We start from the raw sequence: 27,418 nt of genomic DNA, 5'->3' as shown, positions 1-27,418 counted from the left end.
GTTACTGTTTGTTACAGCTCTGCCACCCAACTGGACACGCACCGACTTCAGCGAGTATTCAGGTTGGCAGAACTTATTATTGCCAATAATACGTTCTGTCAAGAAATGGGTTGGGAGAATTGTTAGTGACTCCAGCACACAATCTGTTTAGACATTCTAAATACCATCTGATTTTTACAATTACATTATTTTCATTTCCTTTTTGGAAATTTTCATAAGGTGTGAAAAGAAATGCAAGAAAGTGTAAATGTGAACATTCACTGTGTGGTCTCTCTTTGCAGAAAGTGCCGCAGTACACACTGATTATTCAAGCCACTGACATGGAAGGAAATCCCATGTACGGTCTTTCTAATACAGGCACAGCTGTTATCACTGTCACAGACATCAACGACAACCCTCCAGAGTTCACCACGGACACCGTAAGCTCCTCTACACACACACACTGTTTTCTGTAAAGCTGAATCGAACTCGTTTCATAATTGATGTACTTTACACAGTTATTGAACTGAACTGAATCAACACTGAACTGATTTCAGTCTGAATAAGGACTGTTTACTATAGTCTTTTTAGAGCTGCTTTACAGCAGAACTGAACTCTGTTTGCCTCATTGAATCATTATTTTCCTGTTATTACAGTAAACAGCTTTGAAACAATCTGTACTGGATAAAGCACTGTAGAAAGAAAGGTGACTTGACTTGACTCATACCTGAGAATCACCCTATCAATAGTTAGTTGATTCTCAGGTATATTTTGTTTTTTTTGACATTTGATTTTCAGTCCTCCTGCTGAACTCTCACCTTTGCTTCACAGTGCTAATGTGGGCTTCTAAAACACTCGCACCTTTATTCTCATCAAAAGTGCCAGCTTTACATCACAAACCTTTAGCAGATCTTGACCAGAACAAAAGAATGGAAAATTTTTTGAGCAATTCCTCTGTAAATTTGTACTTTTGTTTGGACATTGTTTTGGCTCAGGATAGCTGTCATCTGCTGCTCTTGACAAGCAACTGTATGATGCTGTACACAGCGATTAGGGGCGGTCGTGGCCTAATGGTTAGAGGGTCAGACTGGTAACCCGAAGGTTGCTGATTTGTTTCTCAATACCTGCAGGAAATGACTGAGGTTGAGCAAGGCAGCTAACCCCAATCTCTCTCCTCGGTGCCACAGCAAAAATGGCTGCCCACTGCTCCGGTTTGCAGTGTGTGTTCACTACTCTCTGCTCCTAATGTGTGTGCTCCAACTGGATGGGTTAAATGCAGAGGACAGATTTTGAGTATGGGTTACCATACTTGGCCTTCACTTTCACTCGTTCATGCTACAAGGCTAATGGTTGAGAGACAGGAATTTGGCCAATAGTTGCTGTAAGCATTTTATAATTAACCAATTGGTGTGCGAGAAGGTGAGAATTCAGGGTATCCGCGGGGCATTAAAAAGCATTAAAAGTCATTAAATGGATTTTGAATGGCATTAAAAAGCATTAAATTTTATTTCTACAGGCATTAAATTTTTTAGATAGTTTTGAAGAAAAATAATACTACCAGTTTATTTTGAATAAAGCCTAAATAATTAATAACTTTGATTTGCTGTCGCAAAATATGTACGTCGGTGTGATACGCACACGGAACCAGTTTGGTAATTGCCTCCAGCCGGTGCAAAACTGCCGTAACGCCGGTTTGGACAGCGGCGCACTGGAAACTGTAGACAGAAGGCTGCATCAGTGTTGCCAACTTAGCGCCTTTTCAGACCCCTTTTACGACTTTTTTCTAAGAAAGCTCGTAGTGACGAATATAGCGACTTGTTAACCTCATCTAGCTTCCGAGACCCCCTGGTACTATTGCACGAGCGCGAGATCTTGCTTTCCTGCCGCGCCTCTCTGGTTCAGCAGTGCATTCAGTTGAGGATGTGCGCTCCGTCAGAGAACAAATAAAATAGATACTATTGCTTCTAACCTGAGTGATCATTTTACGTGTACATATAGCCAAAATCACAGCAAATGTCTTTATCTTATGTGTATGGTGATTTTGTCAGACAACGTCTCGATTATAAATCAGGATTTTAGTGCTGGTTTAACATGTCAGGGCTCAAACTTTACTTTCTCGACCGGACAAGGACCTGATTAAAATGTCAATACCCAAAAAAAAAAAAAAAACCCTGCAACTTGGGAATCACCAAAACGCGATTATGACTGATTTTATTACATTTAGTGTTAGTGGCAATCGATAGTGGATAATAATAGGCTGTATAATGTACTGACGATAACAAGGTTGAGTTGTTGAGGCTCGCGCACCATCTCGAGGAGAAATGGAAACATGAGCGAAGCACACACAAAAAGAAACTCAGTCACACCATTTCATACTGTCTGACAACAAAAACAGAAAAAATATATAGATGAAACAATTTTATTGGGAATTTGGCTGTATTAAAATACATTATGTGAGCAAAAGGGTAGCAGCAGAGAAGCAAACAAATGTAAAGGGCTGACATTTGGCAGAATGTGAATACAACAATGACATGATGAATATTCTAATTGCCGTATGACATCATCTATTGACATTTAGCGGCATATATATATATGGCATTAAAAAATAAAAAAAATGGCATTAAAAAGGCATTTAAAAGCATTAAATTAGATTTGATGAAACCTGTAGAAACCCTGGAATTACAGAGAGGTGTTAAAGCAATGCAAATATGCATACTCACAACAAAGTATTAGACAATAAGCACATCATAATGAAACTAAAGCCAAATCAAAGGCATTTTCGTAAATTTAGAAATACTGGCTGAATGAAAAGAAAGACATATGGTCCATCAAGCCAAACTAACAATACAGTATTAGCATGTGACATGTAAATAATAACATTACATGCCCTCTGTCACATTCATGTGTTATATTATACAGTTCTTTGGCGAGGTACCAGAGAACCAGGTCAACATTATTGTGGCTAACTTGACGGTGACGGACAAAGACCAGCCCAACACAGCAGCGTGGAACACTATCTACAGGATAACAGCGGGTGACCCTGCGGCTCATTTCTCTGTGCCCACTGATCCGGTTTCTAACAAAGGCCTGGTGACTGTCGTCAAGGTAGGGAAATGCTGTGCACTGAGCACATTTACAAACGTTTGAAAGAACACACTTGTGACATATAAACCATTATGACACAAATCCTCCAAATCAGTCTGATAAAATGATAAGCTAAAGGGATCTTGTTTATAGTCATAGCATTCATAATATTTATGAGTGTAGTTCTAGCGCACATAGATTTTTTCTTTTTTACACAAACACTAACATGTAAAATATCAGATTAATAAAATATTTACTGCAAAAATGTAACATACTTGATTGAAATTTTACATTGCTACTGTCATGATTACCAGCTAGAGTGCCCTTGATAGTCACCAGAGGGCACTCCATCCCGGACCATTGCCTCACCATCATGGACTCCATTTCCCATAATCCACTGCCTGGACTTATCAGCCATGATTACATTCAGCTGTTGTTCATTACCTTGTTAGGTCTTGTATGCCTGTAATAGCTGCATTTCTGAGCCTTTGTGTTTTGTTTCTCCTGTGTCTTGGATTTTGTTTTTGTTTTTGTTTTCTACATCTCTGGTTTTCCCTGTTTTTGCCTGTGTCCTGGAATTTATCTTTGTTTGGATTGCTCACCTGTGTTTTGACCTTTGCCTGGCTTTTTTGATTACGGTTGTGGATTACCCTTTGATTAATAAATGCTGCATTTGGATCCTCAACCCTCAAGTCTCGGAGCAGTACATTACAGCTACTCCGTGTGATGGATGTGATCCCATGTGTTTGTAGTCAAGCTGCAGTGTTAAATGCATCACAGGGAAAATGCAAACAGCACTTTTGTGTTACTGAGGAGGAAACATACACTTATATGTGCCTGAATGACAACAACGCAGTTGAACAGGCAGAAGTGCATGGACAGCGCGCGTTGTTTGAACTCTCCGCTGTAATGCCACCTCATGCATAATACAGCGCAGTGCTTAGATTAAAAGAGCTCATTCTCATGAATAATTAGAATTAATGAGTTCTTTGTCATGAAGAAATGCAGAGAAGCGCTCAGAAATGGTTGACGTCAGCTCGTTCGTCCAGCCCCAACTGGAGCCCCGGCAGCCAATCATCACTCCGGATCTTGCCGGTATTACGCATTGACACCAGAAGCCGTGCCGTTGCTCCGACTTTGATTTTCAAACCGGAAGACAGAAATTGCTCTAAAAAAATGCAAAAATAACTAATTTCTACTTAAGGATAAACTTAATGAGTACCTTTAGGGCCTCATTTATAAAGTGCGCATATGCACAGATTTGATCTTAGCGTGTGCGTACGCTTAAATCCGCACCAACGCTCATATGTATAAAAACGGTCTTTGATGTGGAAAAGTGCTCACCGCCACATCAGGGTCTGAGCAGACATACACACTTTTCCTGGTCAGATTACTTCAGGTTTTTGGAAATCTAAGCTATTCTTGCAGCTCGCCAAGGATTTGGACGATGACTGGTGATCTTTTATATGTAAATGGCATAAATTAGGTGTCGTTTAAAACATGGAGAACTGAAACCATTCAGCTGCGCGCAAGTTCAAGATCATTTGCGATTTATAGATTTCACATCTGAAAGAGAGGCGTACGCTCGTTTTCTGTGTGTACATTAATTCTATGAATCACACATACGCACATCTGAGAAATGATCGTAAGATCAAATTTAGGACGGTTTCTGCGCAACATTTTATAATTGAGGCCCTTAGTGTTTTTATTAATGTTGCAGCCTGGACAGATCTGTTCACATCTCAAAAAATGTGTTCTGGGGTTTCAAGACCCTTTAATTATAATTGTATTATATTTCCATTTGCATGTCATCCTTATGCAGAAATGCCTTTTGCTTGGTCGACTACATGCTGAATCAGAAACTCAAGGAATTACACAAACCATCTGCTCAGATACAATATACAAAAACATGGCAGGAATGTCAGGTCACCAATGATTAGAAATGAACTCACAGAAGTGGCACAGCTGTGAAAAGAACAGAATAAAGTAGAATATTCCATATTTTACTGAAACACAGAGTACATTGCTGGTTTTAATTCATTTTATGTAGATTCATTTAACAGATTAAAAAAATATATTATTTTCTATCTTTGTTTCAGTCCATTGACTATGAGATCAACAGATCATTCGTGCTGACAGTGGTGGCAGTAAATGAGATTCCTCTTGACAAAGGCATCCGTCTGCCCCGTCAGTCCACAGCCACCGTCTCCATCCGCGTCACAGATGTCAACGAGAGCCCTTATTTTGAACCCAACCCAAAGCTGCTGGAACTGCAGGAGGGTCTGCCGGCAGAGTCTGTGATCGCTACCTTTACTGCTCAGGATCCAGACCGCTTCATGGAGCAGAGCCTCAGGTGCACACACACATCTGTCATCAACATATTCATCAGAGCAGAAGTTACACTTGTGAGTCACAGAGTAACCCTTACGAAAAAGAAGTTTATTCAAGTGTGCTATTAGTATACTTCTTTTAAACAAAAAAATAAGAAAGTATACTTTCAGTCTACTTTTTATATACTTCGCAGAAATATACTTTGTGTACTTCTGAGAAATATACTAAAATTGCACTGAAGTATACTTGACATATACTGACAGAAAAGTCTAAGTATATTTGGCCTATACTTGGACTCTTGGAGTCTTTTAATCAAGATATGGCCTACTTAAAAGTATATTTATAAAAGTATAGTATAAAAATATATTGCTTGAAAATATTGATTTATAAAGAAAACAGATATATTCCTAATTCTGAGTATCTGAATTTACTTCAAATCTTCTTCACTCTTCCGTTGCCATTGACTGACTTTTCAGGCTATATATGGTAGGGGGCGCTGTTATGCTTCTTCTGAAAGAGTACAGAATCTCTGGATCAAGAAGAAGCTGAAACAAGCGATAGAAGATTACTCACGCAAATGTAAAATAAAGCGATCATCAAACATTAAACAGCATATAAATCAAAACTGCCTAATGTTACTGAATGAGGACTATGAAGCTTTGGGGGTGTTTATGGACTGGATCTACCCCACCTGTGTTTAATCATCATTCTGAATCCCAGCCGGACATAATCTTTGACAAAAATGCAATTTTCTCAGCTTTTAGTTTAAAATGTTTCCTTTTTTTTTTTTTTTCTTTAAATGAAACTTACCCACATTTAAGTGTTGATCAAAAAGGATTATTAAACTACTAGGATACTTATAAGTTCACTTGTAGTACAGATGCAGTACAAATGAGAAACGTAGCTGTGAACTAGTGGTGTACTTAAAGTTTACTACTGTTACACTTATAGTACACTTCAACGTATACTTCAATTGGGCCAATTTAGTCCCAAGCGGTATTAAAATAGTACACTTACAAGTTTACTAGTAGTACATTGATACTAGTATACTTACTACATAAAGTATACTTAAAAAATATACTTGAATATTACTTAAGTATACTTGATAAAATGAACTTGAAGTATACTTCTTTTTTGTAAGGGAAAATTAAAATCAAAGATACTGGAGAGACAATCGAGAACTTTACACATCCTTCAAGAGATACTTGGGTATGTTATAGCTGTGCTGTTCCAAAAGCTGTTCGACTAATAAGATTAAAAAAATGAAGAAAAAAAAAATTAATTGAATAAATCTATATTTGATTCAAATTCACTTTTAGTATATCTTAACATTTTTACTCTCTCCTTAGGTACAGCACGCTGTCTGACCCTGCAAACTGGCTGAGAATTGATCCCATGAATGGAGACATCACAACCACTGGTGTTTTAGACAGAGAGTCTCCATTAGTTCAAAACAACATCTACACGGCTATGTTTCTTGTCACTGACAGCGGTATGTTTTCTGTCTGAGAAAATCGTTAGGGCCCGAGCACCGATGGTGTGAGGACCCTATTGTAATTGCTCAGTCGATTATTCTTCTTCTCCAAAATTAATTGCATTTTTGAGGGCCTAAACGTGCTCGAAAACTCAGAATTAGGCAGGGCAAAATGGCTCTATAGCGCCACATACAAAATTTCAACGAAGTGCCCCTTGCGCTACGTTTCACGTACAGGTATGAAATTCGATAGACACATGTAACAGCCCGATACCTACAAAAAAGTCCCTGGGAGCAAAATCTAAAAAAACCAACAGGAAGTGAGATATTTTGGATTTTGTCTGCAAAATGTTTGCAGTTTTTGCCATTTCCAGACGTTGTACTTCCTAACTCCTCCCAGAGCTTTAATCAGATCAACATCATATTTGGGCAGTCTAATCTAAAGTCCTTTGAGATGTTAAATTGTGAAGATCTTGAGTTTTCGTTGGAGGACGTGTCCGTGGCGGCCTGACAAAAATCCGATGTTTCGCCATGAAAGAGGAAGCTGTTGTAACTCAAGCATACAGTGTCCGATCTGCCCCAAACTTCACATGTGTGATAATAGTCCTGGCCTGAAGGCATCTACATGCCAATATTCAGTTAGTCATAGCACCACCTGTTGGCAACAAAAAATTGCATGCTTTACACTGTAATTCACTCCCAGAAACACATTTAAATATGCCATGAAGTACCAAACATACTAGAAACACGTTAAATCATGAAACACTTGGCTAAAAACTAATGTATGTAATTAACACCATGAAACTACATGACAATATTCAGTTATAGTAATAGCACCACCCACTGGAATAAGGAAGTGACGTGTTTAACACTGTGATGCACTACTAGCAACATACTAAAATATGCAATTGAGTGCTAAACATGCTACATTCTAGAATATGCTAGCAACACTTAGCTGAGTGCTAAAGTATGTTATTATCATCATGAAACAGGAAGTTGTTGTAACTCGAGCATACAATGTCCAGTCTGCCTCAAACTTCACATGTGTGATAAATGCCCTGGCATGGGGACATCTACACACCAAAATTTAGTTATAGTCATATCGCCACCAGCTGGTAGCAGGAAGTGTGGCAGATACAAATGACTGATGTAGTCCTCCTATATTTATATACTTAAATGCATATTGCACACCGTGCTCTGTCTTCCTAAATCCACCGGCTGGCAGGGGCACGGGTGCGAGGGCCCTTTCATTGCTGCTTGCAGCTTAAATTATATTTGTTTTCTTTTATTTGTTATACTTGCTCCTTTTTTGAAAAGTACAATCAACAATCTGAAAAAAGGAAATCCATAAAAAGCAACATTTAGTGCGGGCATATACATTGTGAGTTCAGACACTCAGAAGGCCGTGAGCCCTTGTGTTTGTGTGTTTCTTTATTGCTTTCTATGTGGTGTGATCGTGTATTACATGGGAATAGGGAGAGCCTATACACTGGATGAATTCCAGTCCCTGAATGTCCCAAGAACACGCTTAACCCTTTAAGCCCTGAAGGCATTGAAAGTTGTTTTTTTTCTGAGTGACATACACAAAATTTAATATCTTTAGATCTGAGCAATGGATTATATTGAGTTTGGGCTCTTTTTAATCGAGAGAATTTGCTTTAAATAATGAAAACATGTGCATCTGTAATTCCATGAGGAATATCTTTAGATTTAAGTGGCAGATTATGATGAGCGAACCGTGACTCTTGAACTTTGGCTCTCTCATCCACTTCCCTCATCAGGAAAAAGTAAACTCAGCCTAAAATCAGCCTAGCTTACCGTGTCTTCTACAGTACTGCATAAGTTAATGACAAGAAAAATTGCAAATAATCATTACAAATAATTGCATCACACAATCGGTGTGTGCATTTCAGTGCAATATGGTGACAGCTGGCCGGGTTGCAAAACATATGACACACAAAACCGACACATCATGACAGCACTCAGACGAAAGCAAGTTAGTGACAGACACTTCCGCATTAAAGACAGTGAACAGTGATCGTGGCATTTTGGAACCAATGTTGATTGGAATAATATCATTAGACTGGCACAGCAGCTGATTGAATGTATGTAACAGACCGTAATAAACTTATGGAAAAATGTAACTATTATGCAGAATTACAGCAAATGTGCATGCATAATGGTCAGCACGTGACCTATTGGATTTGGACAGAAAACAGTGCCAGCAGTAAGCTTCTTGGCTGATGCAGTCATCCAGGGTTATTGCTTATAATTGCTTTCAGAAGCTTTGGATTTCTGCGCCAAAGCTCTGGTGTAGTTCTTCCTTTGCCGATCAACTCAAATCTCGAAAACTGCATGGATAATAAATTAGGAAAGATGTCCTCCTCACCAACATTACTTGCATTTTCCATAGCGAATAGCTGGATATTTTATTAGCTTTTTTTTCTCGATTATGTTCCCCACAGTGGGCAGAAGTTGTCATAAACTTAGTGATAACAAGCCCCACCCATTTAGAGGAACAGCATGATTGATCAGTTGACATTCATCTCTCATTGACTTGCTATTGCTTGGCCCTCTGTAATTACATAGTTGGACCACCAATCACAGAGCTGAAAGTGTTAGGCGGAAAAAATCTAATATGGAGAAAATGGGCATCTACACAACAATTTATGAATCCTTGAAATATCATTAGAACTGATTACTTTTTATGAAAAGTTTTTACCTTTTAATTACAAGTTTGTAAATATTATTTTTACAATAGTCAAGTCACCTTTATTTATATAGCGCTTTTTACAATGTAGATTGTGTCAAAGCAGCTTTACATTGATAACTGGTACATTGTTTGGCTGCACAGCAGCTCTTAAAGAATAGTGTCAGTGCAGGCAGATCAAAGCACTGTTGAATATCAAATGTCAAGTCAAGTGTCCCCAACTAAGCAAGCCAGAGGCGACAGCGGCAAGGAACCCAAACTCCATCAGGTGACATCAGGTGGCAGACAAGTGGCAAATTGGTGTTAAAATGGAGAAAAAAACCTTGGGAGAAACCAGGCTTAGTCGGGGTGCCAGTTCTCCTCTGGCCAACAGTGCTTTGTTACAATTCAGGTTGCTATCATAAGTCCAATAGGATCGCAACATTAAAAGTATTTATTTCAGTTCCATCCAATTGAGGATCGTATTCATCACGCCGGTATGGACGGTTGTTGAGGAACTGTGTCGAGGCTGTCGTGTCGATGAGGCCCTCACAGTGGATGATCTAGTTGACTCAATCTCTGCTGATACTTCAGGGCTGCGTTGTGGTCGTGTCAAGGTGCAGGTCCTTGGTCTCACCTGGATACGGCCCAGATCCGGTTGACTACGGTGAACCTCGGGATAAACAGAAAGACTAATATTAGCGTAGATGCCATTCTTCTTCTGATGTAACGAGTACATCAGGTGTTATAGGAAGTGTTCCCGGTTCCGGCTGACCTAATTTATGCAGCCTAATAATCCTTTAACGGATTTGAAAATATAAATTGGTAATGTGTTATGTGTATGCCAGGTTAAAGAGATGCGTTTTCAGTCTAGATTTAAACTGACAGAGTGTGTCTGCTTCCCGAACAATGCTAGGAAGATTGTTCCAGAGTTTAGGTGCCAAATAGGAGAAGGATCTACCACCTGCAGTTGATTTTGATATTCTAGGTATTATCAGCTGGCCTGAATTCTGAGATCGCAATAGACGTGAAGGACTATAATGAATTAGGAGCTCGCTCAGGTACTGGGGAGCTAAACCATTTAGTGCTTTGTAAGTAATTAGCAAGATTTTAAAATCTATACGATGTTTAACAGGAAGCCAATGCAGTGTTGACAGAACTGGGCTAATATGGTCATACTTCCTGGTTCTAGTAAGAACTCTAGCTGCTGCATTTTGTACGAGCTGTAGTTTATTTATCAGGCGAGCAGAACAACCACCCAGTAGAGCATTACAGTAATCTAGCCTTGAGGTCATGAACGCATGAACTAACTGTTCTGCATTTTTCATTGAGAGCATATGTCGTAGTTTAGATATATTTTTAAGATGGAAGAATGCGGTTTTACAGATGCTAGTAACATGGCCTTCAAATGAAAGATTGGTATCAAAGAGCACACCCAGGTTCCTAACTGACGACGAAGACTTAACAGAGCAGCCATCAAGTGTTAGACAATATTCTAGGTTATTACGTGAAGAAGTTTTTGGTCCAAAAATTAGAATCTCTGTTTTTTCTGAATTTAGTAGTAGGAAATAGTTTAGGCCCTGTCGGTTCCCCTCTGATTGTTGGAGCCAAAAGCCTCAAAGGCAGTGCTTCACGATATAGTACGGTTTCATGTGACCTGAGTTTGAGTCCCAGCTCAGAGACCTTTCCTGATCCACAGAAATAAATATTTAATATTTGTAATTAAAACAATAACATTAAATATCGAAGAAGAAGAGTTTTTTTTTTTTTTTTTTTTCATTTTACAGTGTGTTATCCAGCACAGGGGTTTTCAAACCTGTCCTGGAGCAATCTGACACAATCACTTCAGGTGCTGATGAGCTGAATCAGGTGTTTAAGATGAGGGAGACACACAAATGTGCAGTGCTGGGGGTGCTCCATGACAGATTTGAAAACCCCTGATCCAGCAAACATGAGGAGTGACTATGTCTGCTGAATATTTTATTATTCTGTAAAATTCATTTTTTGTTTTGAAGCCATTATCCGTGCCTTTTTGAATAAGGTATTCGGCTTCAGGCACATCCCTACTGGGCAGGTAGAAAGCTCTCAGAGTCAGGCACAAGATCTCAATGTCACAAATCCTCCTATTCACTTTATACTGAAGATCATTTATATAGATCATTTATATAGACACAAATCCCACCACCTTTGCTTTTACAAGAGTTCCGATCTCTGTCCACTCTTACCGCAGTAAAGCCTTTGTTTTCACAGGCCGGTACTGAAGAATGTAACCAGGTTTCTCTCAAACATACAGTGATGCCTCTCAAACGTCTCAACAGTACCTTGTTTAAAGCTCGGATTCTTTATTGACCTCAAATTTGTGAGGATTATGGATGGAAGCGGTTTCTTTGTGTACTCTGCTGGCTGGCGCCTCCGGACTCCACCTCTTCTCCCTCACTTCTTTCGGCGACCTGCTCCTCCTTAGCTCTCTGGGAATATGATCTAAGAGTCCCAGTGTCAAACATAAGCCACACTCTGTTGCAAACCGCTGAGTTACCAAGTGTTCTACTTCAGGCAAAGCTCCTCTGCTGTACACAATAGCAGAACAAATGTCCCCAACGCACCAATCCATATCAACCTCACCACATGTCAAAAAAACAAAACAATAATACACATATGCACACCTTTAGCTGTGCAGAAAAACATTTTTCCCACTCACAAAAAAAACAAAAGAAATGACAAATAAAATAAATGGCAAACCAAAAACAAAAGAAACCATAAACAAGACAGACCGACTGGATGCGGTTTGCAGCCGTGGCGTGCACCGTGATGACTTTATTTGTGACTTTATTGTGAAACAAAGAATCCAGTAAGCAAGGCAAGCAAGATAATACACGGGAATGCAATTACCCAGGGAAAACTGTTTAGAGATGTTACCGATGGCAAACAACATTGTACTGCAGTGCTTATATACAGTAGTCTCCAATTGATGAGCAGATTAGAAACAGATGTGTTTAATTTTGAGGAAAGGGAGTACTCTGGTGGCACTCTGGGATAGTGTCCCAGGAAGGGAGCACAACAATAATGAGTCTGTTTGGTCTCCAGGAATTCCTCCGGCCAGCAGCACTGGTACTTTGCAAATCCTTCTTCTGGATGTCAATGATAATGCTCCTGAGGTTTTCCCACCAGAGACGGTAATGTGTGAAAAACCTGAGAACAATGGCATTAACATCACAGCAGTGGATGCAGACCTTGAGCCCAACACTGCACCCTTCTCTTTTGAGCTTCCCTTACAACCCATTGATGTTAGGAAGAACTGGACGATCACGCGTCTCAGCGGTGAGAAAATAAACACACACACACAGCAATATGCAGAAAACTACATCTCATCAGCCTCCTGGACTGTGTACACCATTCAAGAGCAATTAGATTGTCATTACAGTTGTCATTAGCCGTCTACACTGGAATCACACGATGCATCACAACACAAATTCAGTTGACTCCACGTTCTTTTTTCAATTCATTTTTTCCATGTCCATCTGATTTGATTGCTATGCATTTTATATTTAAATCTATTTGAATGTTTCATCAAAGCCAGCTTGCTAGGACGTCTGTGGAAAAGTTCAGCGGAAAATAGTTTAAAAAATATAGTAAAATAATAAATTCATAACTAAGTTGTTATGAAGTTGGTAAAGTAATGTTTTACACTTGTAATTTTAAAAGTGAATAAGCACCACTTTTCACAAGTTAAAGCCCACATTGCGAGGTGTACAGTGAAATAATGCACCATTAGAATGTAACGGCCAACAAACCACCAATTAAAAACTCCTACTTTTGCCGGTAGCCCCTTATGGAACATAGGTGGAGTTTTCCACACATCTAGATCCTGGGCAAGTTTCTTCAGCTGCTCCCAAGTGAAAAAACCCCCAGAGGCTGCGGACTGGTTAAGTAGACAATATTCATGCCTGAAGAGCAGGAACATCCAAGTAGTAAAACCTGGCAAAGGTAGACGGCGAGGACCAGCTGGCCGCCACACAGATGTAAGCAATAGACACTCCGCTAGACCAAGCCCAAGAGACCACTTCCCTGGTGGAGAGAGCAGAGACCATTGAAACTTGTGCTCTGAAGGGCTTGGAAAGGCACTTTAGGCACCTTAGGCACTTAGCCTCTTCTTGGACTAAGGACGACTTTACTGTCATTAAGCCCAAACTCGAGGTAAGATGTGTTGAGAGCCTGCAAGTCGCCAACTCGCTTAATAGATGCTAAAGCTAGTTTCTGTGAGCGGCTGAAACGGGGGCCTCAAAGTGCCCTCAAGGCCTATGGACAGATTACTGGATGGAACCTCTAAATCTTCAGAGAGTGTTCCAGCAAAATCCAGCTAGGGACAGTCTGAATGGTAGGACTGTAAGTTGGTAAGCCACCCCTTCAAACGCAAATCTCAAGAACGGTCTGTGATGAGGGGATCTAGATATGAAAGTAAGCGTCCTTCAGATCCACTGATAAAAAACAATCCCCTGGGCAAATCTGCGAGAGGATTTGTTTCAAGGTTAACATTCTGAACGTCGGTCTTATCAGAGCGTGGTTCAGACATTTCAAATCAAGGATGGGCCTGAGGCCGCCATAATTCTTTGGAACAAGGAAGTAGCAGCTGTAAAAGCCTGACTCGCTGTGGACCATGGGAACTGTAACTATGATGTTAACTATGATCTATTTATCAAATCAAAATTTGGTATGACCTTTGCCTTTAAAACTGCTTTTGCCTTAGGTAGGTACAGTTGTGCAGTTTTTAAGTAAGCTTTGCAGGTAGATTTCTCTTATTTATTCTGTCTCAGTTTTCTCAGTCTCATGCAATTCCTGACAGACTCAATGATGGTGATGTCAGATATCACCATCACCAGACTATACAAAAATATTACCAGATTATTGAAATTAATGGCAAAAAGGAACGTTTGGAAATGCAAACTGATATTTCTGACTAAAGCAAAAAATATAAATTTTGCTCCTCGTTGAAAATGCCACACAGTATAAACTGTCGTAGTGTCGTGGATACTTCCAGTGTAGACACTTTGTTAATTTCTTATTTTATTACTGACTCAAGAACACAAATAACTCACCTGCAGTTAAATACATTTGAATAATTAAAAGTATTGATTTAATGCTCTTTAAATCCATTTTCTAGGTGATTATGCACAACTGTCTCTTAAAATTGACTTTTTGGAGAATGGAATCTACAAGATTCCCATTATAATCACAGACTCTGGTAACACGCCATTGTCCAGCACCTCCTATCTGCGGGTGAAGGTCTGTCAGTGTGATCTCAATGGGGACTGCATAGATCAGGAGCGCATCATGTCCGCTGGGCTCAGCACAGGAGTAATTATTACCATCCTGCTCTGTATCATCACCCTCCTCAGTGAGTCACATATGCCACATTTACAGGTGAATCTTATAAAATCTGTCAAGATTTTCTGTCAATTTCTCCCAATAAAAAGAACTAAAAATTATATTTTCCTTCAAAAAAAAAAAAAAAATCTCATTTTCATTACAGCTATATATATATATATATATATATATATAATTTTTTGATGCTGTATAAATGCATTATAATTTAAATATTACCATATATATATATATATATATATATATATATATATATATTAGAGATGCACCAATGTATTGGCCAACAATCTGTATCGGCCGATGAAAGCTATTATTATCACTCTCAGCCATCGGCCGATTGTTTAAAAACTGCCAATAGTCAGGGCCGATTATATCGTGTCAATCAAAAGGGTGCGGAAAAACGTGTTCAGAGTGCAACTCATACATACTGTGTGTGAAGAAGATCACTCTTGTGTTGAATTTCTTCTTCTTTTTGGCGGTTGGCAAACCAGCTTTTGTGTTGAATTTTAACGCATTAACAGTTTTAAAATAGTGAAGCTAAAGCAGGCTCTTTTTGACCCTATGAATCACCCGTATTTCAAGCCAGGGTTGCCAGGTCTGTGTATTTATTTTTATTTTTTGCTACATCAAATATTATTTGTAGCGCCCTCCCATCCAATAATCACAAAAGGCTTTGTGCTTTATTACTTCTGATTAGAATAAAAGTTTCCGTTTTCAAATTCTGTTCATTTTACCATGAAATTCAAACAATAAATGGCGTTTTGACACTCTTAAATGTGACGTGTCAGATCGCTGTAATGCCTCAGTTCAGGCGGCAGTGCGGAGCACAAGTCTTTTCTTCCTCTTCAATACAAGTTATATCTCGAAAAACATGCATAAATATAAAAGTTATGTTGAAAGATATAGTCTAGTACAACTTACCAGAATGTATCACGTCTCATGTAATCACTTTATTTGTGCTTTAACCGCGGAAAGACATCAATAAAACAACTTGTGAACAATGTCGCATCATGTCAAATTTACCTTATTTACCAATTTTCCAATGTTCACAGTTCCTTAGCTATCTATCTATCTATCTATCTATAAAAAACACTTTATTTACTGTTAATTATGTTTGTGTAAATTTGCCATGAAGACAACAATGCTTATGAAAACTACCTTATGTGATACTAAGTTTTATACAAACATTTCAGTTTTTATTTGAGTGTAATTATTATATCTGAAAATAAACAGCAGCTGAATATAAAACTTCTGTTGTTAATTGTAACCTCTAATATTGTAGTGTACCAAATGAGAGGGTTCCCTGTATAGTTTGCAACATTATTTGGGAAAGATTTTTTTTCCTTAAGAAAAACCAAACTATCGGTATTGGCCGATATCATTCTGAATAATCGGCTATCGGTATCGACAGAGAAATTTAGCATCGTTGCACCTCATATATATATATATATATATTAGTAATATTTAAATTATAATGCATAAATTATAATGCATTTATACAGCATCAAAAATTTGTTCTGCCTTTAATTAGAAGAGAAGCACCAAAGGTACAAAGGCACTTATTGTATCAATGCTCTTTTTCTGCTATTGTAGTATATGCCAGCCAATTGATCCGTACATGGGGGAATTATGACATTTGATCACAGATCAGGAAGTTGCATTTACATTTGATAATATCCATAAAGTCTAGAAACACAATTACTATTTAATACTTGGTATATGTCATTTACACCATGTCTTGAAGCTACCTGAGAACTTTTGGGTCAGCGGCCAATGTTCTCACTTAACAATGAGAGCAAGTAATGCTCTCATTTGAACAAATTTATTGCCAAAATGCCAAAAAGGCAATGCTTTGGCATGTTGACATGAAACATGCTATATTAAATCAAACTTTATGCCACTGGCATAAAAAAAACAAAAAAAAAAACACAAACAAACAAACAAACATCCGGACCCATTACAGTAATGATCATTTGCAGGGTAAATGTGCATAATTGTCTTAAATATAATGTCACAAATCAAATACCTTTCTTGAGATTCACCTTTTCAGTAGTCTTTGTGTAAAGATGTCAGTGCTGATGAGGAAAAGAAATGTTTTCTTGTATTCGCATTAATAACTCTCTCTCTCTCTGTAGTCCTTGTGTTGTTGTTCATTATGTGGATGAAAAGGAGAGATAAAGAACGACTGGCCAAACAGCTGCTGATTGACCCAGAGGAGGACATCAGAGACAACATCCTGAAATATGATGAAGAGGGAGGAGGGGAGGAAGACCAGGTACTGTCCACTAACCCTAACTGCCTTATTTTCAGCACTTTTATATTTGAATCAGAAACTTTTATCCCCCTTTTCTTGGTTTTACATCAATGAAAAGCATCAGAGGGGTGACCATTTAAAATTAATATCATAAAAGAGGGGGGAATACAACTTAAGAAGATACATTTATAACGAATATAATTCAACAGCATAACATTTAAGAAACATAGGTCTGTCAGACACAGACGGGAACAAGAGGGTAAGACAACAACAGGTACTTTATTTGAACAGAGGCACGAACACAGGATATGCACTGGCAGGTAAGTAGCAGTTCCCATTCAGTCGGTCACATTCGACGTACGTCGGACAGACCGACGAATAGGAATCTTGCTAGAGAGGCCAATCTACTTCGAGTATAACTACAACGAGCCAATGCACATTGGCATGCAATCATATGCATCAGCTGCTCGCCTCGCAGCGCGGGTATATAATGAGCATTGCATTGCATCTTCAGCTTTTCGCTTCGGAGCCGAACCTTATGGTTTTCTATGGAGTGTGTGACAAAAGACGAGCCCTTTCTTCGACTGCTCTTTTTGGTGCAGGCGGACAGCACTGCAGCGGGGTCGGTCTCTCTTTTCTTTTCTTTTGTTTTGTTTGCTGAGTGAGCAACATCTCCCGAGAAAACCGTTCTCACGGCTGGTAAAACGGTGCGCTGTATTAAGGGTGCTAAAAAGCTGTTTTAACAGCTGGTAAGAGAGCGGCTTCAAAGAGAGAGTGCACACGACAGGCTGCACTCTTCCCTGTCTGTGTTGCAGTGGCCATTCCCCTGCGTGCTTCGGCACTTGAAGAGTTAGTCCCTAAAAGAGCTTACACAAGTAGATTCGCGTCTTTTTAAAGATGTCGTTCTACTTGTGTGTTTCTGGATGCGGTCGCTACCTGTCACCGCGGGATGGTCACCAACGCTGTATCGCGTGCCTGGGCTTAAGCCACGCTGAGGCGGCGTTTGTGGATGAGTCATGTACCCATTGTGGGAAGAAGACCATCTCGGAGTTGCGATCTAGACTCCAGTTCCTGCAAAGGGGCGGAGTCCCGGTGCCGCTGCCTCGTTCCAATCCTCCTCAGAGGGTTGCCTCGGGCAGCGGTGCTGGTGATCTGAGGATCACGGTGAGCGCGCTTCCTTCGGGGAACCAACCCCCTAGGAACCCTCATCCCTCCTGCACTCCGCAGCCAGTAGAGCTGCCGGGGGAGCGCGGTGGACCACCCCAGAGGTGTGTATCATCCGTATCCTTTGGAGCTCCCCAAGATGATAGGATGTCGATCACTGCATCGGAGGGTAAGCCTGACACTTCGGGGGATGATGATTCGGCGCAGCTGCCTCCTTCGGGAGTGACAACTGTGCCCGATTCGGACCCGGAAATGATGGCTATGCTTGCCCGGGCTGCCAACAGGGTTGGGCTCATGTGGAATCCTCCACCGTGTCCCGAACCCTCGAGGCTGGATGATTGGTTTCTCGGGGTGGCCAGGGCTGGTTCTCAGCCCCCCACCCCAGTTCCTTTCTTCCCGGAGGTGCATGAAGAGCTCACTGGCACGTGGACGGCACCTTTTACTGCCCGAAACCGTGTCGGTGGGTCCTCCTCCCTCACCACCCTTGATGGCGGGGCGGCTAAGGGTTATACGCGCATCCCCCCTGTGGAACGGGCCGTTGCTATGCAACTGTGCCCTAACTCCACCTGGCGGAGGGAGCCGTCTCTCCCTTCCCGGGCCTGTAAGTACTCGTCGGATCTTACCGGCAAGGCTTATCAGGCCTGTGGGAAAGCCTCTGCCTTGCACGCTATGGCGTTGCTGCAGGTCCATCAGGCCAAGGCACTGAAGGACCTGCACAAGGGTGGTCATGATCCACAAGTTCTTCAGGAGCTTCGTGCCGCGACGCACCTCGCGCTTCGTGCGACGAAGGTCACGGCGCGGTCAGTGGGTTGTGCGATGTCCACGTTAGTGGTCCAGGAGCGCCATCTCTGGCTGTGTCTTGCAGACATGAGGGATACCGACAAAGTCAGGTTCCTTAATTCCCCCGTGTCCCAGACCGGCCTCTTCAGCGACGCTACGGGGCAAGCATGTACTGGTCCATACGGACAACACTGCGACCGTTGCGTACATCAACCGTCAAGGTGGTCTACGCTCCCGTCGCATGTCGCAACTCGCCCGCCATCTCCTCCTCTGGAGTCAGAAGCATCTGAGGTCGCTTCGTGCCATTCATGTGCCCGGTGTGCTCAACCGTGTGGCCGACGAGCTATCACGAGCTGCGCTGCCAGGAGAGTGGCGACTCCACCCCCAGGTGGTCCAGCTGATTTGGAGAGAGTTCGGAGAGGCTCAGGTAGACCTGTTTGCCTCACCAGAAACCTCCCATTGCCAGTTGTTTTACTCCCTGTCCGAGGGAACACTCGGAACAGATGCACTGGCACACAGCTGGCCCCGGGGCCTTCGCAAATATGCGTTTCCCCCAGTGAGCCTACTTGTACAGACCCTGTGCAAAGTCAGGGAGGACGAGGAGCAGGTCCTGCTAGTTGCGCCCTATTGGCCCAACCAGACCTGGTTCCCAGAACTCTCACTCCTCGCAACAGCCCCTCCCTGGCCCATTCCACTGAGGAAGGACCTCTTTCTCAGAGACGGGGCACTCTGTGGCACCCGCGTCCAGACCTCTGGAAACTCCATGTCTGGTCCCTGGACGGGACGCAGAGGTTCTAGGTGACTTACCCCCCGAGGTACTTTCCACCATCACTTCGGCACGTGCACCGTCTACGAGACGGGCTTACGCCTTGAAGTGGAACCTGTTCATCGAGTGGTGTTCTTCTCGTCGAGAGGACCCCCGAAGATGCTCGATCGGTGTCGTGCTTTCCTTCTTGCAGCAGGGGTTGGAGCGTAGGCTGTACCCCTCCACCCTCAAAGTCCATACTGCTGCTATCTCCGCATATCACGACAACATAGATGGCAAGTCTGTTGGTCAGCACGACCTGGTCGTCAGGTTCCTTAGGGGGGGCGAGGCGGTTGAATCCTCCTCGTCCTCCCTCCATACCCTCTTGGGACCTTGCTCTGGTGCTGAGAGCACTTCAGATTGCTCCCTTTGAGCCCTTGCAATCAGCAGACTTAAAGATTCTGTCTATGAAAACTTTGCTGCTGGTTGCATTGGCCTCCATCAAGAGGGTAGGGGACCTGCAGTCGTTTTCGGTCGACGAATCGTGCCTAGAGTTCAGGCCGGGTGACGGCCACGTGGTACTGAGACCCCAGCCTGGCTATGTGCCCAAGGTTCCTACCACTCCCTTCAGGGACCAGGTAGTGAGCCTGCAAGCGCTGCCCCCGGAGGAGGCAGACCCAGCCCTGGCTTTGCTCTGTCCAGTTCACGCTTTGCAACTGTACATAGACAGAACTCAAAGCTTCAGGACCTCAGACCAGCTCTTTGTCTGTTACGGAGGCCAGCAGAAGGGAAAGGCTGTCTCCAAGCAGAGGATGGCCCACTGGATAGTGGATGCCATCGCCCTGGCTTACCAAGCTCAGGGCGTGCCCTGCCCGCTCAGGTGTCGCATCTTCCTGGGCGCTGGCTCGCTGGCTAACCCTAACCCTAACCCTAACCCTAACGCCTCGCTAACAGACATCTGTAGAGCTGCGGGCTGGGCGACACCTAACACGTTCGCTAGATTCTATAGCCTTCGTGTCGAGCCGGTCTCCTCCCGTGTTCTCACCTCAGGTCAGAGGCACGGAGAGGTGTCGGCTTGCTGCGCTTACATGCGCTTTTACTCCAGAGAGTCCCTACAAGGCAGACCCTGTTGAGTCCTCCGATCTCCCTTCGGCAGCCGACGTGGCGGAGCGTCTGGCGCTAGGCCTATACTCCTGTTGTATCCTTGAGAACCGGGGTTAGGCTGGGTTTCATATGTGTGACCCTACAGGGATCCCATATGTCTAGTTCCACGGTTGCTCCTAAACGAAGCCCGTGTCTTTCCCTCTGGGAGAACCCACCTCTCATCGAGTTGGAGTCACCCCAGTTCTTCCATATGTAGTACAGCCCTATGGGGTTAGTCCATATGTACTTCTCCACGTAACTCCTTCGGGGAAGGATGTGGCTTCCGCAGCGTTCCTTTTCCTGCGGAAGGGTACGCTTTCCCAGCGTTATCCAGTAGTCTCACTGAATGGGTTTTGGGGAACAGCAGTGATCGACACTCTCTGTGTTAGCCCTGTCCCACTGTCCTTAGGCAAGGGGGTTCAGGTGGCTTACAACAGAGCGCTGGAAGGGGGCAGCTCCTGTGGCGCTTTGGTAGGGATTCCTATTCGTCGGTCTGTCCGACGTACGTCGAACGTGACTGACTGAATGGGAACATCTTGGTTACAAAGGTAACCCTCGTTCCCTGAAGGAGGGAATGGAGACGTACGTACCGTTGCCACAGTCGCTGTACCCCGCTGATGCTGCCGCCTATCCGGTTCGGCTCCTCAGCGAAAACCTGAAGATGCAACGCACCTGCTGCTCATTATATACCCGCGCTGCGAGGCGAGCAGCTGATGCATATAATTGCATGCCAATGTGCATTGGCTCGTTGTAGTTACACTCGAAGTAGATTGGCCTCTCTAGCGAGATTCCTATTCGTCGGTCTGTCCGACGTACGTCTCCGTTCCCTCCTTCAGGGAACGAGGGTTACCTTTGTAACCGAGACGTTATGAGCACATTGATAAAGTCACTTAGCTGAGGAGTTAACACAATTCTCTTTTGCAGGTGTGGATTGGACGAAGGAGCACAGGACACTGACGAAGGAGTGGAAACACGGGAACATCAGGTAAGCAAACGGGTAAGGAGTCCAGGTAAGTGAAAACAAGACCAGACACTGAAGTGCAGGGAATGTGAGTCTATATAGTGCTGGTGTGATGAGGTGCAGGTGCAGAAGATCAGTATTCCAGTGATTTTGAATGAGTGGGCGGAGCGTGGAGATCTGGTGACGATGTGTTGTTGTTAGTTGTTGGAACTGACTCTGTGACAAAGTTAGTCATTTTTTTAAAGGTGTCATGAAGTGTTTTTTATTATCTTATAATGTTTCCTGAGGTGCGCTTATAATGTTAATATGATTTTTACATCAAATAATTGTCATTATTTAAAAAAAAATGGCTATTTCTACCCTGATTTTTGAAGGGGCTTCAACACCCACTGCTGTGATTGGCTGACATCTTTGCAATTAAAAAAAGTATTATATGTGGTATCATTTTGAATACTTTTACCACATTCTTACTATTACAGCTGTCAAAATTAATGAATTGTGAGAAGTTTCTATTTTTGCATTATATTTAGATCTATTCCTATCACATGGAAGGTTGTAGTGATTAACATTGAGCAGTCTGTTGATCACGTGAATGCAGTGATCTCGTCATTGCAACACAATTTCTGCACTCTCATCACCATAACTAACAATGCAAACAGGATTTAAATGTTTTAACATATATAATGCATTATAAAGGTGGAGTATTCCTAATGTAAATCATAATGCATTATATATTTTCCTAAATGACTGTAACCAAAGTTAAAATGCATTATAATATTTGCAGATTCTGAAATTGGTTTAATGCATTATACTTTCTAAAGGTGTGTTCATTGAATAAATGAGATTTATAATATATTATAACTGTGGTTACAATTATTCATGAGACCATACAGTGCATTATGCGATTACAAGGCATAATTACTGCATTAAAAGACTCGTATAATGCATTATACATAAGGGCTTTAAGTAAAATGTTACCCAAATATTCTTTGATAATGTATTTCATATGAAATCAATGAAAGGTACTTTCCTGTCTTAGCTCATTATCTGTAATGTGTTCTAATTTTCCTTTTTATTTAGTTTATTTAATTTAATATCAGTGTTGTCTCATATGTCTCACATGGTCCTCGTATCTCACCATGGTCCTAAAGGAGTGTTGTTTCATTTCACTGTGTACAAGCCTTATACGGTTGAAATGGCTTTAACTCTCTGACTTTGACTAAGGATTTTTTTTTGTTGTCTTTATGTTGTCTTTATGTTCATTTACCAAGATCTAATCACAGTGTGGCTCATCTTTCTCCTGAATTGACTCATTATGACTCACATGACTTCTTGTTTATTTTAAATGGGCATTAATAGAGAGTTGGTCCTCCCTATGCTGCTATAACAGCTTCTATTGTTTTGGAAAGCTTGTCACTAGATGATGGATCATGCCTGCAAGATTTGCCTGCAGGATGATAGGAAATATATATGTGTATATCTGGTGATATATCTTAAATGTATCAGAATGAAACAACCTGATCATTGGAAGCTTCTAATGAAAGTGCTGTGGATGATTACACACAAATGGTTGGACAAAGAAAATACTGAACCATAAATAAATCTTGGATTCAAAAATGAAAAACATCACATAATATGTTTGTTTGTCCATGTAACGCATATAACATAAGGCAACAAAAGATGTGGTCTATGCATCCACATTGTTGCCTCTGTCACGGAGTCAGTTCCAACAACTAACAACAACACATGGTCACCGGATCTCCACGCTCCGCCCACACGTTCACAATCACCGGAATACTGATCTTCTGCACCTGCACCTCATCACACCAGCACTATATGGACTCACATTCCCTGCACTTCAGTGACTGGTCTTGTTTTCACTTACCTGGACTCCTTACCCGTTTGCTTACCAGATGTTCCCGTGTTTCCACTCCTTCGTCAGTGCCCTGTGCTCCTTTGTCCAATCCACACCTGCAAAAGAGAACTGTGTTAACTCCTCAGCTAAGTGACTTAACTGCTACTTTCCTGCCAGTGCTAATCCTGTGTTCGTGCCTCTGTTCAGTAAACTACCTGTTGTTGTCTTACCCTCTTGTTCCCATCTGTGTCTGACAGCCTCCATGTTCTCCATACACAAAAGTAAACAAGCCTCTTCTACTTGCGCTTTGCTCCTGTTGTCAACACAACCACCCAGTGCTTTGGCTGTGTGCTTGTAGAACGACACACACACACCAGTGTATCTATAAATGCTAATAATAATGTTAATGCTTTTGAACTCAGCATCTTTCTGCACTTTTGTTTGTGTTTGCAAACAGGATTATGACCTGAGCCAGCTGCAGCAGCCAGATACAGAGACCGATGGCATCAGGCCCTTTGGCATCCGCAGATTGGATGAGAGACCTCTGTATCCTGAGCCCCATTACCCTGTCAGATCAACCGCACCTCATCCTGGAGATATTGGAGATTTCATCAGTGAGGTGGAGTAGCACTATACAAGCATCACACCCACAAAATACTGTTAAAATAGTAGAAAGAAGAAAACACATTTGAAAACTACAGAAATTAAAATATTATAGCTGTTGTGTTCACAAATGTTGCAGATGATGTGTCGTTGCTATTACTGACATATTTTGATCAGTCCAGGGCAGTTTCTGATGACAGGTGCCCTAGGTGAGATTGCTCAAGGGGCATAGTGACTGGTGGTGGGCAGTGAGGGGGGTTGGCATGTAACCAGAGGTCATGTTAGCTAAAAATTAGAGTTCTATTGTAACTTGTGACTGTAATTCCCACCCCTGTCCAGTTGGTAAAATGAAACTGCCACGAGAAGTCTGTCCAAGCCAACCTTGATGTGTTTAATTATGCACAGGCAAGCACCTAGTTAAAGTCCATGTTATAATAATATATACTTGTTTCTAATCAAAGTCACTTTTTAAAATGGTGGCTGTCATAAAACTTGACCGATTTGTTCAAACATACATTAAATATTGAAGAACAGTAAAAATAGTGATTTTGTAAAATGGTGCATATATTTATCAAAATGTTCCTCTCTAGAGTATTTTTTTCTTGCTGACTAAGAAGTTTATGGTCAACCAATGGCTTTAAAAAAAAAAAAAAAAAAAGTGACACAATGTGTAGCTATGTATGGTGTCCCATACTCGGAAATTGTGTTCTGCATTTCACCCATCCAAATGCGCATGCGCATGCGCGTGCACACACACACACACACACACATATCAGTGAGTATTGAACACACACCCGGAGCAGTGGGCAGCCGTTTCTGCTGCGGTGCCCGGGGTGTGATTGGGGGTTCAGTGTCTTACTCAAGGGCTACTCAGTTGTGGGTAATGAGAGTGGAAGAGAGCGCTGTTCATTCACTCCCCACACCTACATTTCCTGTCGATACTGAGACTCTCTAACCATTAGGCCACAACTGCCCCATTTTCTGAGGTACAGCGTTATGTGACATTGTTTTCAATCTGTTTTATTGATGCCTTTCCGCGGTTGAAACACTGATTGAGTGATTACAACATGATACAGATTTCCGTAAGTTGGACTGTATCTTTCAAAATATTTTCTGATGTTCATGTTTATTTCGTTCTGTAACAGTAAAGAGGAAGGGATGATCATGTTCACTTGTGCTTTGCGCTGATGCTTCGCTTGATCTGAGGCGCTACAGCGATCTCTCATACCACATTAAAGAGCGCCAAAATGGTATTTATTTTTTACATTTTTTAATAAAATAGAATTTGGTAGGCTGAGACGTTGTTTTATATCAGAAGTAACAAAGTACAAAGCTAAGTGCAATTTATTGAACAAACATTCATGATGAACACAGTCTTTGTTCAACTTTCTCTTTATAAATAAATAAATGCATAATCTAGCCTATATGATTGTCCTGTAAGTTTGTGAATAAAAATGAAAATGTGAACGAAAACAGAAAACAGAAGACAGAAGACTTTGCCAGAAAGTAGGAGCCTTGGCATTTGCTGCCCAATAATTTTTGCAGGTGTTTTATAGTTCCATACAAATGAAAAAATAACTGAATCAAGTTGTTTTTTAAAAAAAGGTTTCAGCCAAATAAATAGGGAGATTTTGAAAGAGATATAGAAACTTAGGGAGAGTAATCATCTTTATGACATTCACACGGCCAATTAGTGAGTTTGTTAATGATGTCTAAAATTAATTAATTTAAACAAATATATAGGGTTCTTTGGAATTTTCAGGCCAAGATATGTAAAGTGATCCTCCAATATTTTAAATGGTATACCGTTCAAAAAGGTATCGCTTAAGTTATTTGTTAGGGGCATAAATTCACATTTACTTCAGTTTATTGAGTATCCTGGAAGATTACTAAAAGTGTCAATGTAATTTAAAATTTTAGGGTCAGAAACCACAGGATCCATGACACACAGTAAAAGATCATCTGCATATATATAATAATGTTGTGCTAACCTGGAAGGCAATATTTTAGTCAATACTTTTTGATCAAAATTTAAGAGGCCAATAGGTCTATATTTAGCCGGATTGGTCTCAGTTTTTCCTTTTTTTTTTTTTTTTTTTTTTCAAAACTACACAAACGTTTGCTTCATATAAAGAATCAGGAAGTTTCTTTTTTTTTTTGGATTGAATCCTGTAGCATTCCCAGCATATAAGGGGCAGCCTCCAGGATGGTAAAGTTAACTGGTACTTTGTACATTGTCTTTGCAGGGTCTAAGGGCTGCTGATAATGATCCTACTGCTCCACCGTACGACTCGCTGTTAGTGTTTGACTATGAGGGTAACAGCTCTACTGCAGGATCACTCAGCTCCATCAACTCCTCCAGCAGTGATGGAGACCAGGATTACGATTACCTCAAAGACTGGGGTCCCCGCTTCATGAAACTAGCTGACATGTATGGTGGCATGGATGAATGAAAGACAAGAAGAGAGGAATTCCACAGCTTTTTTCCTTATTTCAGATGACAGCTGCAGAAATGGGTTTTAAAGTATCAATACAAGCAAACACAACATCCCAAGGCTGAATGTCAATAGTTAACTCAAGGCTTAAAGTAATAGTTATGCATATATGCTTGTGGAACGCTTTTAGAGTATGATACTCTGTTACACTTGAACTGTACAGTATAGAAGCACAGGTCTTTAATGTGCCTTTTTGTACATTCTTGGGATCTGAATGATTTATGTTCAAGGCTTTAATTATACTGATTTAAGGAGTGTTTCTGAAATTTAAGAATGTGTTAATCTATGATCAAATGATTATGCTTTTCTCTTTTTCTTAACTGTTTTGCAAAAGGATTATTTAACTTTCTTTTTTGCACAAAATGAAGATTCATTGGTAGAACAAATTGTAAGACACTACAATTCACTAGATTCTAAGGATATTTTGTTCAACCACAATTTAACATATGCACATAGTTTGAAATAAAAAAAGATAACCGAAA

At 41.3% G+C, this 27,418-nt stretch overlaps 1 protein-coding gene across 3 annotated transcripts in view; it reads left to right on the top strand.

The window, feature by feature from the left end:
* The window catches only part of LOC127504911 (cadherin-2-like), a 61,973-nt gene extending 34,555 nt beyond the window's left edge, over positions 1–27,418 (top strand). For 2 of the 3 annotated variants that reach the window (XM_051880062.1, XM_051880070.1), the window contains 9 exons: positions 282–419; positions 2,899–3,084; positions 5,163–5,416; positions 6,744–6,886; positions 12,642–12,875; positions 14,716–14,949; positions 17,072–17,211; positions 24,296–24,457; positions 26,688–27,418. In XM_051880062.1, the coding sequence (XP_051736022.1) occupies positions 282–419; positions 2,899–3,084; positions 5,163–5,416; positions 6,744–6,886; positions 12,642–12,875; positions 14,716–14,949; positions 17,072–17,211; positions 24,296–24,457; positions 26,688–26,894 (1,698 nt within the window). In that variant the 3' untranslated portion in view covers positions 26,895–27,418. Of the gene's footprint in view, positions 1–281; positions 420–2,898; positions 3,085–5,162; positions 5,417–6,743; positions 6,887–12,641; positions 12,876–14,715; positions 14,976–17,071; positions 17,212–24,295; positions 24,458–26,687 lie in introns of those variants that run through there. The other variant, XR_007927516.1, reaches the window with a different exon arrangement.

Source organism: Ctenopharyngodon idella, chromosome 2 (genome assembly GCF_019924925.1).
Source record: "Ctenopharyngodon idella isolate HZGC_01 chromosome 2, HZGC01, whole genome shotgun sequence".
In the NCBI taxonomy this organism is placed as follows: Eukaryota; Metazoa; Chordata; class Actinopteri; order Cypriniformes; family Xenocyprididae; genus Ctenopharyngodon; species Ctenopharyngodon idella.
This window is presented reverse-complemented; position numbering and strand designations above follow the sequence as displayed.